The sequence below is a fragment of the Capsella rubella genome, unplaced genomic scaffold (assembly GCF_000375325.1).
Source record: "Capsella rubella cultivar Monte Gargano unplaced genomic scaffold, Caprub1_0 scaffold_16, whole genome shotgun sequence".
Taxonomy (NCBI): domain Eukaryota; kingdom Viridiplantae; phylum Streptophyta; class Magnoliopsida; order Brassicales; family Brassicaceae; genus Capsella; species Capsella rubella.
In genome coordinates, this window is record NW_006238908.1 from 98,736 (window position 1) to 116,220 (window position 17,485).

General features: G+C 36.9%; 2 protein-coding genes across 4 annotated transcripts; one reads left to right on the forward strand and one right to left on the reverse strand.

Annotated features, from left to right (window-relative positions):
• The first annotated feature begins 129 nt into the window (after positions 1 to 129).
• LOC17874483 (actin-related protein 6) lies at positions 130 to 2,296 on the forward strand. Its single transcript, XM_023777911.1, has 6 exons — positions 130 to 1,173; positions 1,265 to 1,328; positions 1,414 to 1,498; positions 1,582 to 1,632; positions 1,706 to 1,768; positions 1,848 to 2,296. Exons 1-6 carry the CDS (start codon positions 295 to 297, stop codon positions 1,975 to 1,977), a joined length of 1,272 nt encoding a protein of 423 aa, XP_023633679.1. The 5' UTR covers positions 130 to 294; the 3' UTR covers positions 1,978 to 2,296.
• Positions 2,297 to 2,711: 415 nt separating this feature from the next.
• Positions 2,712 to 11,366, reverse strand: LOC17874488 (WD repeat-containing protein 11). Of its 3 annotated transcripts, none has more exons than XM_023777861.1 (20): positions 10,288 to 11,358; positions 9,131 to 9,587; positions 8,850 to 8,937; positions 8,580 to 8,761; positions 8,241 to 8,377; positions 7,889 to 7,955; positions 7,224 to 7,353; positions 7,019 to 7,133; positions 6,498 to 6,573; positions 6,241 to 6,423; positions 5,966 to 6,060; positions 5,421 to 5,526; positions 5,009 to 5,213; positions 4,614 to 4,900; positions 4,261 to 4,382; positions 3,879 to 4,023; positions 3,714 to 3,806; positions 3,487 to 3,560; positions 3,335 to 3,388; positions 2,712 to 3,222 (listed from the first exon to the last, which is right to left on the reverse strand). In XM_023777861.1, exons 1-20 carry the CDS (start codon positions 11,259 to 11,261, stop codon positions 2,919 to 2,921), a joined length of 3,894 nt encoding a protein of 1,297 aa, XP_023633629.1. In that variant the 5' UTR covers positions 11,262 to 11,358; the 3' UTR covers positions 2,712 to 2,918. The 3 variants fall into 3 exon arrangements, 2 of the variants coding, with proteins under 2 accessions (XP_023633629.1, XP_023633622.1); XM_023777854.1 differs by having other exon boundaries at positions 5,900 to 6,060; positions 10,288 to 11,356; XR_002832724.1 differs by lacking the exons at positions 2,712 to 3,222; positions 3,335 to 3,388 and having other exon boundaries at positions 3,714 to 3,796; positions 5,900 to 6,060; positions 10,288 to 11,366.
• Between the last annotated feature and the right edge of the window lie 6,119 nt (positions 11,367 to 17,485).

Sequence of the window (17,485 nt, forward strand, 5' to 3'; positions counted from 1 at the left end):
ATAATTTAGAAAATATTTGGGCCTTTTAATGGGCTTTCAAAAGCAGCTCAGTTTATCATGTATGGAAAAAGTAGATAGATAATGATGGCGCACGAATAATCGTGGTCGTCTTGACACGTGTCCAATTAACGAGGAAATTACTAAACCGTTCCGGTTAATTAAAATTTAACATTGACGAAGGAAGAACTTTTGGATATAGATCTATACCGGTAGGTTCCTAAACCGATTTTGATTAAGAGAAGAACACAAATACTAAGCAGAGTGATCTCCGGCACCGGGTCGTCATCGTCATCAATGTCAAACATCGTGGTTCTAGACAACGGCGGCGGTCTAATCAAAGCTGGACAAGGCGGTGAGCGTGATCCCACCACCGTAATCCCAAACTGTCTCTACAAACCTCTCTCTTCCAAGAAATTCCTCCACCCATCACCACTCACTACTCTCTCCGACGAAATCGACCTCACCTCCGCCGCCGTCCGCCGCCCAATCGACCGTGGGTACCTCATAAACTCCGACCTACAACGTGACATCTGGTCACACCTCTTCACTTCTCTCCTCCACATAACTCCTTCCTCCTCCTCTCTACTCCTCACTGAGCCACCACTCTCAATCCCTTCCGTTCAACGAACCACCGACGAGCTTGTCTTCGAAGACTTCGGATTCTCGTCTCTCTATGTAGCCCATCCTCAGTCTCTTGTTCATCTCTATGAAGCTAGTCGTCGGCCTGATTCAGTCCTCTCAAAGACTCAGTGTAGTCTCGTGGTTGATTGTGGCTTCTCCTTCACTCACGCTGTTCCTGTTCTTCACAATTTCACTCTTAATCACGCCATTAAGAGGATTGATTTAGGAGGCAAAGCATTCACTAATTACTTGAAGGAATTGGTGTCTTATAGATCTATAAATGTTATGGATGAAACTTTTTTAATTGATGATGCTAAGGAGAAGCTTTGTTTTGTCTCACTTGACCTTCTTCGTGATCTCCGCCTTGCTAGAAGTGGAAACAATCTTATCAAGTCAACATATGTTCTTCCTGATGGTGTTACACATACTAAAGGTTATGTTAAAGACCCTCAAGCTTCTAAGAGGTTTCTTAGCTTGTCAAACAAAGATCATGTGGAGTCTGATTCGATGGATAAGGTTGGAGAGAGGAAGAAGGCGGACGTTAACAAAAACGTAAAAAAAACTTTGATTCTATCTGAGTTTATTTCTCTATGGTGGTAGATATTTCTCTGAAGTGTGAGTTTTTTCGTTTCTTTTTTTGCAGGAGATTGACTTAACGAATGAGCGCTTTCTTGTACCAGAGACGTTATTCCAGCCTGCGGATTTAGGTTTGTGTCTGATGAAAGAGACTGCTAAAGTGTTGTTGTATATAGAAGATGATGATGGTAACTATTTTTATTTGTTTTGGGGCAGGGATGAATCAGGCGGGACTTGCAGAGTGCATTGTCCGAGCTATAAGCTCATGCCATTCATATTTGCAACCAGTTTTGTATCAAAGGTGGTTCAGAATGGATACATTTTTGGCTTCAGTTGCCAGTGAATTAGGTTTGTTGTCTAAAGGTTTGATGGTCTTTGTTGCAGCATCATCTTAACTGGTGGAAGCACATTATTTCCACAACTTAAGGATAGACTGTAAGTCTTCATTAAAGTCCCTTGCACAATTGGTATATGCTTGTTAGAGAAGTTGATGTCTGATGTATTGCAGAGAAGGAGAGCTTCGACCACTAGTCCCAGACCACTTTGATGTGAAGATAACAACACAGGAGGAGTAAAGAAACTCAATCCTTTCCTTCTTTTCTCTTATGTTTGCAGTTTTTCTCTCTCTCTAACGCTGTTACTTCTTGCAGCCCCATACTAGGTGTATGGAGAGGGGGTTCACTTTTGGCTTCCAGCCCGGATTTTGAGTCCATGTGTGTCACCAAGACTGAGTACGAAGAACTTGGATCAGCTCGTTGCCGCAGAAGATTCTTTCATTGATGATAACCAAAGAAATATCAAATGAGTTGGTTGTAATTCTTCACATTCTAGCTCGTATATTTGTAATGCATGTCCATTAGATTTACAAAACACCAAGTGTATTATGTTTTTCTTTTCTTTATATCTTAGATTTTGATTAGGCCAATAGAGTTTATGTGAGGCAGAGAAAGACGTGTAGTTGTCGCTGAAGTGGCACGTGAGAAGGAACGTTAAATGAAAAGATTGAAGAAACAAAGAGAAGAGGAGGATTCTTACATTGAATCGATTCTGTACAAACTCTTTTATAATTTTAGTATAGATATGTTGCTCATTGTTTAAAGAGTATTATGCTGTTGAATGTACAAGTCTCGCATGTGAGAAATCGCATACGAAGTTCACTATTCACATCGATTCAACGAACACTTGACCAAATTTTGCCTTGCCTTCACCCGCGGAATCAACTTGTGACTCACTAGGTTTGAATGACCTGGAACAGTCTTTTTGCACACCATTTTTCGTCACGAGGACCTGGTTTACGTGATAGATTTGTTACAAAATGTTGAGATGCCAGTGTTTGATGGTAAAAACATTCACAGATTAATTTCTGTGGTGGAACGTTACTTCGTGTTGGAAAATTTTATGAACAAGTGGATTTTTCTGTATTTCGTTAATGCGGTTGTTTGGTATACTTGCGAGATCAAAAGTTTGCCATTTCAAAGTTGTTCCGAAATTCAAAAAATTCCAAGCCGTTTAAGTTATAACTTATAACCACCTGAGAAAACGATCTAGTCTTAAAATCAACTTTACACAGAACAAGGGTTAGGATACAACATACAAAAACTTTCACTTAATCCGAGATACAGTAATATTTAAATGCCAAAACTTGTTTGTTGTTGTTCTTCAAATATGATTTCATGTTCGTATGTTTGCAAAGCCAAAGAGTTTGGTTGTGTAAGTTCTCATCAGTCGGTGTAGGGTTGAGAGTCCATGCACAAATGCACTAGCTTTCTCTGGTACTGTTGAAAGTATTCACAAACAGCTGTCACTTCTTCCTTTCCTGGTTCAAGACCAGGCAGATCAGGATGTGTGCCTTCACCAGAAGCAGATTCAGATTCATCATCCTGGCTTGATAGCTCGGTTACGATTTCTGAATGAATCTCCTGACAGGCGAGCACAAACATGGCTACTGTGTCCGGCTGTTGCACTTCTCTGAGAGCTGCAAGCGCCTCTTGCAGGGAACCAGCAGCCACATATAAAATAAGCGCCCTGCATCAATACATTGTAATTCTTTTCTCATTATGTGATTTGTTTAGAGGATTCTTTGTCACTTCTAAGTTATCAAATTTAGATAGTATTGAAGGTGACTATGATACAGTACCGCCAGACATTGTGCTCTGCATGCAGTACATGATCAGCCCACCTCTGCAATACCCTGATTATAAAGAGGGAGTAGTTTAAGCAAGGGTGTGAGATAAACTGATTCACAGAAATATAAATCAGATCCAAGAGTGAAAGAGTAAAAGAAAAGACCTGGCATAATCTGATCCTTCTAAATGTGTGGCAGCCAAGGTAGCAGCATCAGTCCACCGTCCAGAATCTTGTAGCTGAATATTGAAAAAGGGTCTAAAATATTTAGTGTCTAATACGTTGTGTATGAACCAAAGCAAAAACATTTCCTAGTGATTAATCCTAATCGAAGCATTAGTTGGGAAGAATATGCAAATATCTAGTATTACGAAGGAGAAAAGGAAGCTAGCCTGTGAACAAGCTTCTTGGTGTCTTCCGACTGCACATAGAAGATGGGTACCAGTGAGCGAATTGTCGGTCCTTACCATGTTGGCTGCGACAACCTACGTGTGTAACAAAAGTGAATTTTAAAAAAAAAAACACAAAAGACTATCAAATATACGAAGACAAGATACCTTTAGTGCGAGGTCGAGAAGAGATTTAGACACAGCTGAAGAGAGTGCAACAGCTCGAAGAGCATTTGGGTAGAAGTATGGAGAATCTGGGGCTGAAGAAAGCAGCAAACTGACAGCAGCTTCCAAATTTCCAACTGATATTAGCCTGGTCACAGAAGTTACTGAGTGAATTCACTTCTCACCGAAAACCAAAAGTATGGAATTGGAAACTAAGATTCGAAAACTGAAATTCTATAATGTACTGATACAAGACTAAAATAATTATTTTTCTCTCATCTTAAGAGGCTTCTAAAATATATATAGTTTCCATTTTACACAGGAGCTTTTAGGTAATAAATTGAAACACTCAAAAATAAAGACAAGTTGAAGGTGAAATACTAACTCATGTACTTGTTTCTGAATGCAATCTTCCCCCTCCAATTTTTCATGCCAAGGAAGACGTTCATTAGCACGTTTCCGTAATTCTTCTCGCTCAAAAGCCATCAATCTAAGTGGGCCATCAGACTATTCAAGAAAATGTGGAATATAAGCACACCAACAAACACTATATACATGGAAATTTATCATACAAACTTCCAGCAAACAAGAAAGCTCCACCAAGCTAGCAAAAAATTACATGCAAAGAAACTCCATTTCCAAAATAAACAATATTGTCTATATGTATCCTGGTAGAAGGGAATGGGTAGAATGGATGATCTTTTAAAAGAAAAGAAGCATTATTATTTTGAAACTGACCATGGAATCTAACTTCCTGGCTTCAGGAGCTGATATACCAGTAGATGACATCTTACTCAGCATAGCAGCTTCATCAACTCCTGAGTCTAAAGCAGGGGAAATAATTTTCTGTGGAGACCTTTTCGTCAGCTTGTTCATCAGATGGCGAATGGCTTGAGGCAGTTGCAACCAGAAAAGTGCTTCTGAGGTTTCACCAAAAACAGCAGCTGCAAAAGCAAATCTTGCAGCATAACCTTTCTTGACTACATCAGCGTATAGTTTTGCTCTTTCATCGTCCAGCAAGCAACCTAGGATGAAAGGACTTAGAGAAGGTTAGAATTTAGAACACTTAAACAGATATCTTGCCACCAAGTGGTTAGTCTGTGGTGATACTATACAAGACAAAGGAAAATAACCTTCTTTACGATACGGTTCTAGTATCTTCAGCAGCATTTCTGGCACAACAGGGTCTCCTAAAGGTGGTAACTGAATCATGTAACTCCGAAGATCCTTAGAGGATGAAGCCATTCCACGGATCAAATGAGGTCTCTTCTCTAAAGTGGTACTAGATGTATTAAACCAAGATGGTTTCACTCCTAACTGTAAAATCATCCGCAGTGCCTGCATGTGTAATAATCAGACACATTGTCAAGAGTAACCAACATGTAAATCCTGTATTAGGAGATATTATATGAGCACAAAGATAACGCAAAACATTAGTATCTTCTGAATTACATGATATCAGAAGTAAATCAAGATTGAGTACGACAAAGACTTCAGGAAGTAAACTAAGAAGGCAAGAAGTTACTCCTAAATAAAGAAAGTTACCAGTGCATGTGGTACAGGAAGTAGGATAGGGGAATACATAGGCATAGGACGAAACCTCTCCTTCACAGATTTAGACTGGGGCACAAAGCCAGCTTTCTTTTCATTTCTGCAAAATCCAGAAGAAAAAGTTGGAAATAAAAGATAGCACAGTAAGTGATTGTAGCCAATTAACTTGGATCAATAATAATGGCACCTCAGAAACTATATAAAAAAATATATTTATATGCCCTAACCCTGACATCCCTAAGTCCTAACCTAGGGGCAAGGGTTGCCTAGTTGTCAACCCCACTACACCATTCCACCCTACCTGCACCACCTTGTGACAGGGTTATTCCTTTCTCCAAGGATTTAGGGTGCACAGTCAACTGGTAAAAAAAATAATAACAATAAAAGAAAAACTAGACATGCCTATTCTAGTCAGTTATGGTTTTATAGGGAGAAATTAATCGTAAATTTTCATCGAACTGGTGTACACATACACAGTAACTTCAACGAGCCGGAAGGTGCTATCGGCCCCAGCAATGCATAGAACAAGTGGATCATACTTATCAGTTCTCAGAGGCAACCAATCAAGTTCCAGTACCAGGGTGCCAGGAATCTGAGGCTGGAGAAGTGACTGGGCTAGCGGATCCGGTGAATCCTGCAGCAATTTTCAACAGCAACTGTCAGAAAGAGATATATTGAGATGACAGATATCAAACAAATAAAACCAGTCTTGTTCTTGTTTTTTCCACATTGCATAATGTCAGTACACCACCTTCGAAAACACAAGACACAAGCATAAAAATGAAGGGAAATACTTAATTCTTTTAATACTCACAAGATCAAATACAGAGAATGTATTGTCATTAAATAGCACAGCTACACGCCCTCGGCTGCGATCTCCAGCAACAACAGGTGAAAATTTGATCCTCCGTATTCCATCTCTGTGACTATTAAATGCAGATGACTGTCCAGTTGTTACATCCCACCATCTTATGTTTCCTGATCTATCTCCCATAACCTGGAAAGAGATAGCAATGTATGATGTTCCTTAGGAAATTAAGAGAGAGAATTGTAAGGTGAAAAGAAACAAACCACATGAGGCAAGCGATATGCCATGGCCGTAACCAATCCATCTGAGGGAACGAATGAAGTAGATGGCCATTTAGGTCTAGAAATAGAGGCGGGATCATCTATACGTCAGTGAATATAGGGAGAAGATTACACAACAATCAAAGTTCAAGAAGGTGATTGCTAATTCATGTAAAAGCGGCTCATAATAACTATCAAACAGTGAATTTTCTGCACTTTCTGAGATTGGACAACAAAGATCTACTCATTATCTCACAAAAATTGTTAGAAAGAAATTTATGACGGATGATATTAGAAACAAATCATAGAACAAGAAAGGAATACGGCGGAAAGGAACACTATAGTAGGTAAGCAATAACATGCAATCACTATTTCATACTATCTTCTCAGTAACAGAGAGATATTTAGAAACCCTTAAACTATGATCTGCTTAGTGATAAGGAATTCAAACACAACTATAAGGGATTACTACGGAAAGAAGAATATCCGAACAACAGTTGAGTTAATGGAACCATCAGTTTTACCTGAAATCTCGAATTCTACGTCCTTGGACTTCAAATACTCCAAGGGCACCATTTACTAGTGCAAATGCAAAACTCTCTACAGTTTCTTCAGGCGATCCGTCTGAGCCCATAGACACTGCAAATAAGTCAATTACCAACCCTTAGAAGAAAGCATCAAAGACGGTTATATTCAGGATACACAGTTTTAATGGTCAAAACATCTCACTAGAGTCTGTTGGAGCAGTTACTCCTTCGGAAACTGAGAGCAATGGTTTGGAAAGACCGCCTTGACCTGGGCGTGGAACTGCTGGAAGCGTCCATTCCACTACCGTGAAAGGAAGAGCTAGTGATCTAAGCTACAGAATTAGAAGGAATAAGAAACATTATATCACTGATTAGAGTACATTACCTCAAGACATTGACATGGCACTAAAGACTTTCCATCACTTCAGAAAGAGGGGAGACAAGATAAGAAGCCACAGAGAGTATGTTGCTTCAATGACTCTCCTAAAACTGCATTTCCCTTTTTATGCATAATCGATCTTACCAAGCATTTATGATGTTTAAGACCTATCATGAGCTAGTCTATTATGTGGTGCCAAATTATCCCTCCTTACTCAAGGTTTCACATGCATAAAGTTTAAGGTGGTCAAGTTAATATTTGTTTAAAGTAGATGGACACAAGAAGAAAGTATCATAGGGCTGAGAAATTCAGATAGGTAGAACGGAACATTTAAAGAAAACTATTCCTATTAACGATAAATTACAGAATGTATAAGTGCAAATTGTAAGTTTGTAAACATATGAGACAGAAAGAGTTACCATTATCTATACAAGGAGACTAAATGAAGTAGAAAAAGCAAAGATACATTGAGGTTTGAACTTACTCACCATGACTGGATGCTTGGTCATTGCCCATACTTCTACAGGAGCATCACGGAAAAGGATTAGAAGATACCTGCAACAGGACAATTCTTTTGTCAGCTGCAGAAGTGGTATCTAGAAGGTCTAGACCCAACCCACTTTTACAATAGTTCCTCAGCCTTCAAACAATGAACCAGTTTCGTATATGATCGAACTTGACATTTGCTCTGATAATGGAACAGAATTTCAAGACCCAGAGACGTTGTTCTTGAGCTTAACTTATTAATGACAAGTTAATAGCTTGAAGTGCACAAGCATATCGTTACATTCTCAATATGCATAAAATAATTGAGCTAAACAAATTACATTAAAAGCAAACCTTCCGGAAGAAGAAGTTCTAAGAGCTCTTATGGGAGTACGCTCTGGCTTTTGTAAATCACGAAATGGTTTATTCAACCCACTCCTAAGGCAGGTCACAACTAGCTTATTTATGTAGCCTCTGCTTTTGTCATTCACCTGAAACCACAAACCGATGCGTGATGCCAGATGTCAATTTCCCAATTCTATTAAATTTTATAATAAGTAAGTGGAAATTAATATAAACCTAATACTCTGTTCTTAATCCTGGAAATAAACAAATCCTAACTGGAAATCCCCCGGATAAAAGAGATGAAAGCAATAAAACGCAACATGCTCCTTTTATAATATATTTGCACACCTGACTGTAAGAAAATGAAACTAATCTTGAATTTCCAAGCCAACGAAGGCCCCTAACCACACCAGTATGAACCGAAGTGCTTGCAGCAACAGCATTTGTCGATACATCAACAATATCGATTGTCCCGCTCTGAGTTCCCAAAGCAACCAAAGGAACAGCTGCTGCAGGAATATTACCCCCTCCTTCGTTTGAAATCAGTCAATAAGTCAATCACTTGAGTTTTCTTAGGAACATTTTTAGTATTACATTACAAGGGAGACAAAAACTAACTTGCTAGAGTTGCCGTAAGAGACGGAGATGGCACAGCAAGTGTAGAGACTGTGGATGACAGAAGCTGAAGCTGTCCAGTCAGGCTGATCTGCATTGAGCGATGTAAACAAGTAAAGTCCTTGTTAAGTAGGAAAAAAAATGATAAGACCACTTTAACACGTATTGTGGAAACACACAACCCTATATGAGGAAGCTGGTAACACCAAACTTCAATCCTCTGGAGGAACAGTTATATAGTGATTAAGTAACTAGTTAAACCCATAAATCTCCCAGCCACCTACCTTAAAAGATAGGTCTGATTTTCCCAATGAGTAACTTGATGTGTGACCTCTGCTTTTATTTGTAGGTGCAACAACTAATCCGTCATCCAGATTAAAGGAATCGTTTTTCTGAATAGCTACAGGAAGTGCTACATCCGTGCCTCTGTTACCTATGTCCAAGTCTGATGCATTTTTCAGGGCATCTTCAACACCTTCAGCACTTAAGACCCACTTCCATATTTTACCGTCATCAGTTAGGGAGATAAAAGTCGTCTTAGAAAGGAGACTTTCGTCGTAAAAGTCAAATGGGTTATCAAAATCCAAAGAAAAAGTTCCATCTGGGTGAAGTTTTGTAATGGTTTGCATTGTGGAGTCCGACTGACTAAGAAGAACAGCCAGAGCTGAAGGGGTTGGAATGGACATTCCAATAGGTGGCATTAACTCTTCCATGGTACACATGACATGCACCTGTTCTCCTCTGCAATGATATGTAATCAGGAGTAGTTTAGATGAGCAACCAGAACAGGAGTGTCCAAGTCTAATTAACATTACAAGATACAAAGACATATTTATATGATGCCTTAAAACCATAATTCTCAGACACTATAAAGAGAAACTAGAAACCAGATACTTCAAATATAACCATCCAAATAGAGATGCAGAACATGTTTTGGGCATCAGATAAGAACTTAAGATTTGGAAGCTATTATAAAATGAATTGATCCCTAATGTGATTTCAACAGGTTGAGTTTCTCAAAGATTAGCATGGGCAATCAAAAAGGAGCTAATCTAACTTAGAAAGCTTTCTATTTCAGTAAGTTCTTTGAAACATTCGTCAAGTTTTAAGAAAGTAAAATAATAAAAGAAACTATCGAAGCATACATAACTCAAGGCTGTTAACATTGTACCATTGCCCTAAAATATGAAACCTAAAACATTCTTCCCTTTCCCAGTGATCCTTCAGAGAGGAGAGCGTAAAATTTTTAAGCCTTTCCTAAAATCAGTTGAGATTCTTAACAAAATAAAACTTCTAACATGTTAAGGGTGATTTTTGCTTTAGCCAGCTGCTGGTTCAATCTGATTCAAGGAATAGCTAATCCATGAATGAAAGTGACCGAAAACACATGAAATATCAATGGCTAAAATGAAGCCATCCATAAGGGACAGAAATAACTTACTCTTTCCGACGCCAAATGCTGAGCCTACCATCGACATGAGCACAATAAAGCAACTCCTTGTTTGGATCTGGCAAAACATCGAGAAACTTGGCGCAACCACGAGGTAATGGCATGGTCGAGAGGGGCGTCTCATATTGCAGATCAAAGACCAATAGCTCCCTAGGAAACGTCACAAACAGTATATTCTTCCAGTGTGGCGAGAATGCAAATCTAGCAAAGTATAACGGAAATGCGGCTGAAGCAGGCGAAGAAGACGGAGAAGATGATGAATTGCCATTAATAGCAGCCTCTCTTTCCAACCTCAATAGCTCACTGAAATCCGTCTTTATCTGCATCTCATGAATCACTACGTCATTTTCAGTGTCTCCGAGTACCTTAACCGACAGTAGGAATCCTTTAAGGCCAAGCACACAGAAATGGCGAGAATCATAGGGATCGCGGCGGAGACATGAGAGAATCTCCGTACCGGCATCGTACTTCCAGAAAAGTACACCGGAGGTTGTGTAGAGTGAGAGAAAAGAAGATCCAGAAATCACGGCGAGGACATGAGAATCCTGTCGAGCTTGAACCCAGCAGAGGTCCTGAATCCCAAGCTTGGGATCAGAGGAAGGGTTAAGCCAGACGACGACGGAACGAAGATGGAAGTCAACGAGCGCGACACGGCCGTGACGATCGGCAACGGCGAGGAGAAGGTGAGAGGCGGATGGCTCCGTGGAGAGTAAATCGCGGGGGAGAGGGAGAGGGATCCAACGGACGGAAGTAACGAAGGGAGAGAGAGCACCAGGAGGAGGAGGGAGAGGGATAGTGGAAACGAGCTGGAGAGAACGAGAGTCGATAACAGATACGGAGGAGCCAGAGGCGAAGGCGAAGAGACCAGATGGACTTAGATCGGCGGATCCGAAGTTGTTACGGCTGGGAGGACCAGGGAGAGTAGAATCCCAGGTCTCGGTTGGTGACGGCTTCGATGCCGCCATTGTTGCAGCTTCCTTCTACTCAGTCTCAATTTCTTTGTCTAATTTGATTATCAACAAGAAGAAAAACGAGCAATTTTACATACAATAGTAATTTATAGAAAAGAAAAGCTACGACTGTTTTTCTTATTTTTCGACCAAACTTCTCAAACCTTTTTTTTTTTTTTTTTTTTACTAACACTTCTCAATTTTGGCCATTTTCGGAACCAAATTTTGACAAATTTTTCTAGAAATTTTTAAACGTTCTTAATACATCTTAAAATTTTTAACGCTTAAAATCAACGCGTGTTCTTAATATGTTCTAGATTCGGATCCGCACATACGTGCGGAATTGATTTCAAAAATTAAGTTTACTATCATGTTTGCAATATACGTACATGCAGTGTTATGTTTATAAACGTAATTATTAGAAATGTTAATAAAATTTGTAATCCGAACTTGTACAAGTTCAATATTTGTTTGTTTTTAATTCGGTATAGACAAAAAAAAAGATAGGATTGTTTTTTTCTATAAAAAAATAGTAAAATAAAAGTGGTTTGTTTATTTCGGAACATGAACCCCATCTCGTCTTGTTCCTTCCTAGATATCATGTTTTTCCATCTCCGAACCATGGTTTTAAACTTTTACTTATAATTTATCCATTTTTTTATTTTTGATAAACCCGATCGGTTGATCCGGTCAGCTCTGGGAGGATCACACCGAAGTGCTACAATGTGGACTCGTCGCCAATACCTAGGTGTTGGGCTACCACATCGCCTGAATCCAGATTAACGCTTTCCGAATCCAGATGAACGCTTTCCGACTAATGCCCGGGGGTAATCAGGCCGCCTGCATTTCTGATTACCAGGTAAACCAATTGGGCCTAAGCCCAACTGACAGACTTCCCCAAAAGATGGTGTTAACAGCAAAGTGGAGAATCGAACCCAGGTTATGGGAATTGCATCCTTCCTCCAAGCTCCCCTACCACCAGCCCACCACCTCTTGGGCTAATTTATCCATTTGAGATCGTATATTTTAATCTAACAAATAGGAAATAGGTAAAAAATCGAGACTTATTTGAATATATTTTTATTTGGTATGATATTTATAACATAAATCGAACCTTTTTATGATACCCTCTTTTAAAAATACCCTCTTTTTTGCCATTTTCATTTTTGCCTTCTCTTAAATTTTAATGGCCATTTTACCCCTAATTGAAAGAATATTCTTTCCCGCCAAATTTGTTTTACAAGATTTTTTAAAGGGTTTACAAGGGGTTTTAAAATGGTTTTTAAAAGATTTGTAATGGTTTTAAAAGGGTTTTAGAAGCTTACAAAGGTTTTTAAATGGTTTTTAAATGATTTACAATGGTTTTTAAAAGTTTTATAAGTTTATAACAGTTTTAAAAGGATTTACAAGGGTATTTAAAGGGTTGTAAAAAATTAGCAGGATTTTTAAAAGTTTTTGAAAGGATTTACAAGTGTTTTTAAAAGGATTTACAAGTGTATTTAAAGGCATACAAGGATTTAAAAATTGTTTTAAAAAGATTTACAAGGATTTTGAAAGATATTTACAAAGATTTAAAAATAGTTTTACAGAATTTACACGGGGGTTTAAAGGGTTTTAGAAGTTTACAAAGGTTTTTAAAGGGTTTACAAAGTTTTTTAAGGTAGTACAAGTTCTTTAAAATGGTTTTTAAGGTTTTTAAAGGGTTTTAGAATTTTACAAAAGTTTTTATTAAATGATTTATCACGGTTATAAGGGGTTTAAAGGGATTTTTAAGTGTTTTCAAATGTTATAAAATGATTTACAATGGTTTAAAAAAGTTTACTCAAGTTTTGAAAGGTTTTGGATGACTTTTAAAAGATTTACAAGGGTTTTTAAAGGATTTTTAAGGGATTTAAAAATATTTACAAGGTTTTTTAAGGAATTGCGGAAAAATTTAACTGAAAATTTTTTGTCGGAAATGTTTTGGCGGGAAATTTTTTTTTGGCAGGAAAATTTTGTCGGAAATTTTTGGCTAGAAATTTTTTCGAAGGAATATTCTTTTTGTGGGAAGGAATATTCTTGTTATTTCATGTGCCAATATTTGCAATAATAATGAAAGTTGAAATTAAGGTATTTAAATATCAACTTCTTGTATCATACAAGTTATCTAATATTTAAAAATTAAAATTGAACTTAACTATCCAAATATCCACCTTTTTGTTTCCTCAGTTTTAATGTCTCCATCTAGTCTAGTAGTTATAGTATGGACTATGTACTAATTATATGTAATATTGAATTTATCCTTTTCGTTTAGTAGAACAAACAAAAAGAGTAGAACAAAACAAAATAAAGAATCAGAATTTATTAGAAAGAATTACTTAGATAGACCACATTTTAGGTGTATTGACGGAAACCTACCAAAACTTTTTTTTATCCTTAGATGTTTTTTAATTACCAGCGTGCCCTTTTTACACGTTACCGAAAAAAAACTAATTACGAAAAATGCCACTGCCATGTCAGACAAAAAGGCGCGTGCCACCAATAACTCAGCCATAACGTACGTTACGACTGAGTTATGTCACGTTATGGCTGAGTTCTTGGAAAACGGCTGAGTTTTGGGCCAACGGCTGACTTACGATCATAACTCAACCAACAGTTACGACTAACTTATAAAAATCTGGTTGAGTTATGAGAAAACGGCTAATAACTCAGCCGCCTTTACGGCTGAATTATAGTCCGATGGTTGAGTTATCAGAAGTTTGGCTAAATTATGTTATCGACACGGCTGACTTAACTTTCTTCGGTTGGCTGAGTTATCGACAACAGCTGAGTTATCAAATGTCGTTACGGCTGACTTATGTTTCAGAGACATAACTCAGTCGTAATTGGCTGACTTAACGGAAAACTCAACCATGTTACGGCTGACTTATTGACAAAAGATTTATTGCTAATATAGTTTCCAGTTACGGCTGACTTATTTAACGTTACGGCTGACTTATTGACGTTACTGCTGAATTTGGCATCTGAAAAAACATTTTAGTAATTACTTAAATATTTTTCATGTTGTGGCTGATTTAAGTTGTGTTGATGGCTGATTTATTTTGGCTGAGGTAAAAATTTGTTTGGTGGCTAACTTGCGACTTCAAATACACAATTACACGTCATCATTCCATGTCATCATAAACGAGGGATATACGAAAGGTCGCCCTCTTCAACATGAGATTTTCTTTCTTTTTACACTTTTTTTTTTTTTACCTGAGTTCTTCACTTGTTCTTCACCTGAGTTCTTCTTCATTTTCGTTGATGGATCTGGTTCTAGTAATTGTTGTTTATGGTAATTGGGTAAAAAACACAAATATGTATTTAACGGCGACGATACAGGGTGTAGAGTTGTGCAGATAGATGTTGAAAGAACACACGAAGAGCTTATGAAGTTGGTTCTCGATGACTACAAATTGAATGAGTTGAGCCATCAGGTAACGATGAGCTACATGTTATCGTTACAATAATTCAGCCAAACCTCGAAATGGTCTGTGTAAGTCAACCATGACGCTGGCATAACTCAGCCAAACCACAAATTTATTTACGTTAAGTCAGCTATGTTGTTTGAATAACTCATCCAAACCTCGAATTATTCTACAATAAGTCAGCCATGCCGTTGGCATAACTCGGCCAAACCTCAAATATGGTAGATGTGAATATTTGATGCACTCATGTAATAAAAACACTTTAATCATATGTAGTTAACACTTTTATTAACTTTCCATAAAAAAAATCATGAAATTCGCTCAGGTTTGTTATCCAACAAAACGATAAACCCCAAACCATATACTTATGTTCTATTCCTACACAGTTGATCAAACATAGAATGTAAAAGAGCTGTTATTGATTTTTTTTATTGTATTATAATATATTTAATCTCTACATTATTATAACTAGTGCTAATGTTAACATTCAAGTGTCCCTTTAAATTAAAGTTTTAGTCATTAGTCAACCTTGAAAAGTAAATAACTCAGCTGTGACGTATTATTCTATATTTAGACACAAAACTTTGAATTATTTTGTTTAGAAAATTTGAATTCAAATTTTGAATTATTTTGAATATATTTTTTTAAAACATAATACTCTACGACTTTATTATGCATGTGTGTGTGAATATGTGTACGTAATTATTATTGGTCTTTCCCAAAAACAAATTTTTGTAATCTCGAGAATGTATATCACAACTCATCCGTAATGTAGCATAACTCAACCGCAATGTAGCATAACTCAGCCGTGACGTATTATTCTATATTTAGACACAAAACTTTAAATTATTTTGAATATTTTGTTTATAAAATTTGAATTCAAATTTTGAATTATTTTGAATATTTTTTTTAAAAACATAATACTCTATGACTTTATTATGCGTGCGCGTGTGAATATGTGTACGTAATTATTGTTGGTCTTTCCCGAAAAACACTTTTTGTAATCTCGAGAAAGTATATCATAACTCAGCCGTAATTTAGCATAACTCAGCCGTAATGTACCATAACTCAGCTGTAATGTAGCATAACTTAGCCACAATGCGGCATAACTTAGACAAAAAGTTGAAAATGACGTTTCGTATTTCCCTTTTGTTTTTTGTCGGAAAACGAAAAGTCTCCAGCCGAGTTGAAACAAAAGGCGATTGCAATGACGACGAGAGAGAGACTCGTCGGTATGAGTCGAAGCGGACGAAAGAGATGAGAGAGAGAAGCGGCGAGAACTAGAGTTCTTCGCTGGAATCGCCGAGGTAGAGATATTTTTTCCTATACGTGAACAGTTACAAAAAAAAAACACAACTCAGCCGTAACTTACAATAAGTCTTAATATAACTCAGCTGTAATGTGCCATAACTCAGCCGCAATGTGTCATAACTCAGCCGTAAACGACGTTTCGTATTTCCCTGTTTTTTTTTGTCGAAAAGCGAAAAGTTTCCACCCAAGTTGAGAAGAAATGCAACAACAATGACGACGAGAAAGAGAGAGACACACCGATAATAAGATAAGCGGCCAGAAGAGACGAGAAAGATAAGCGGCGAGAGTTAGGGTTCTTCGTCGGCTTCGAGAGAGAAAGAACAATTTTTTTCTTATTCTTTTTAGTCTTCTACCTTTTCCTTGGCCTATTCCAATCTGACATAGACACCTTTTTTTTGCAACAAATGAAACATGGTATATGAGATTTCGATATAGTGGCAAAATAACAAGACAGTAATGAGATTATGAGATAGTGCCATAGGTTTACCGTTCCACTCTCTTCGTCTTCACTATTGTCATCTTCAAAGCAACTCTCACCATGAACAGAACCACATGTGAGGACCAAGAACTCTTTCTTTTCTTAGAACATTGGATGTACATACGTGCGGGATTTTTTATTAAATTTTAATAAAAACATTGAAAATATCATTTTTTCTAAAATATATGATAAATTTTTTTATTAAATTTTATAAACATAAATTACTGTTTTTGAAAATATCATAAAAATATATAATTTTGATGAAATATGTTTAATTTCGAATTTAACTGTCTAATTTTATGGTAACCAAATCTATATTATTTCCATAATATAGATTGTTATTATTATTATTATTATTATTATTTTTAATTATTTTTTTGCTATCTTTAATTCTGTTTGCCTACATGGTTGAGATTACATTTTATTTCATTTCTTATTTTTAATTATGTTTGGCAACACTTACAAAAAGGGCTCCCCTTATAATAGTATAGACTAGGGATGGACCCGCACGTACGTGCGGGGTTCATTGCTAAACTTAAGTTTATTAGTGAGTTTACAATATTCGGATCTACATTATAAGAGATCCGAATCGAGTGTTAATCAAATTAATGATGAGTTAGAAATCAATTAAATTTGTGAACTATCACATCACATAAAACAATAGAAAACATTAAAACTTTTGAATAAAATAACTTAAATATAGATGTCAAGAGAGTCAAACCCGTTCACTATGCATGTCGTGCAACAAATTAAAATATTTTGGTCCACCCACATGAATAAATAATATGTCTTCTTGCATGTTATTAGACATAGTTAAGATATACCTTTTATTTTCTAAATTATCCGATATTCGAAATATTTAAGTAATTAGAAACTTACTTTTGCTATTTAAAATTTCATATTCATGTATCATACCCGTTATTAGATATTTGAAAGCTAAAATTGAATTGAAGTTTCCAAATTTTTTTATATCTTCTTGTTTTTGATGAGAAATAATTTAGATA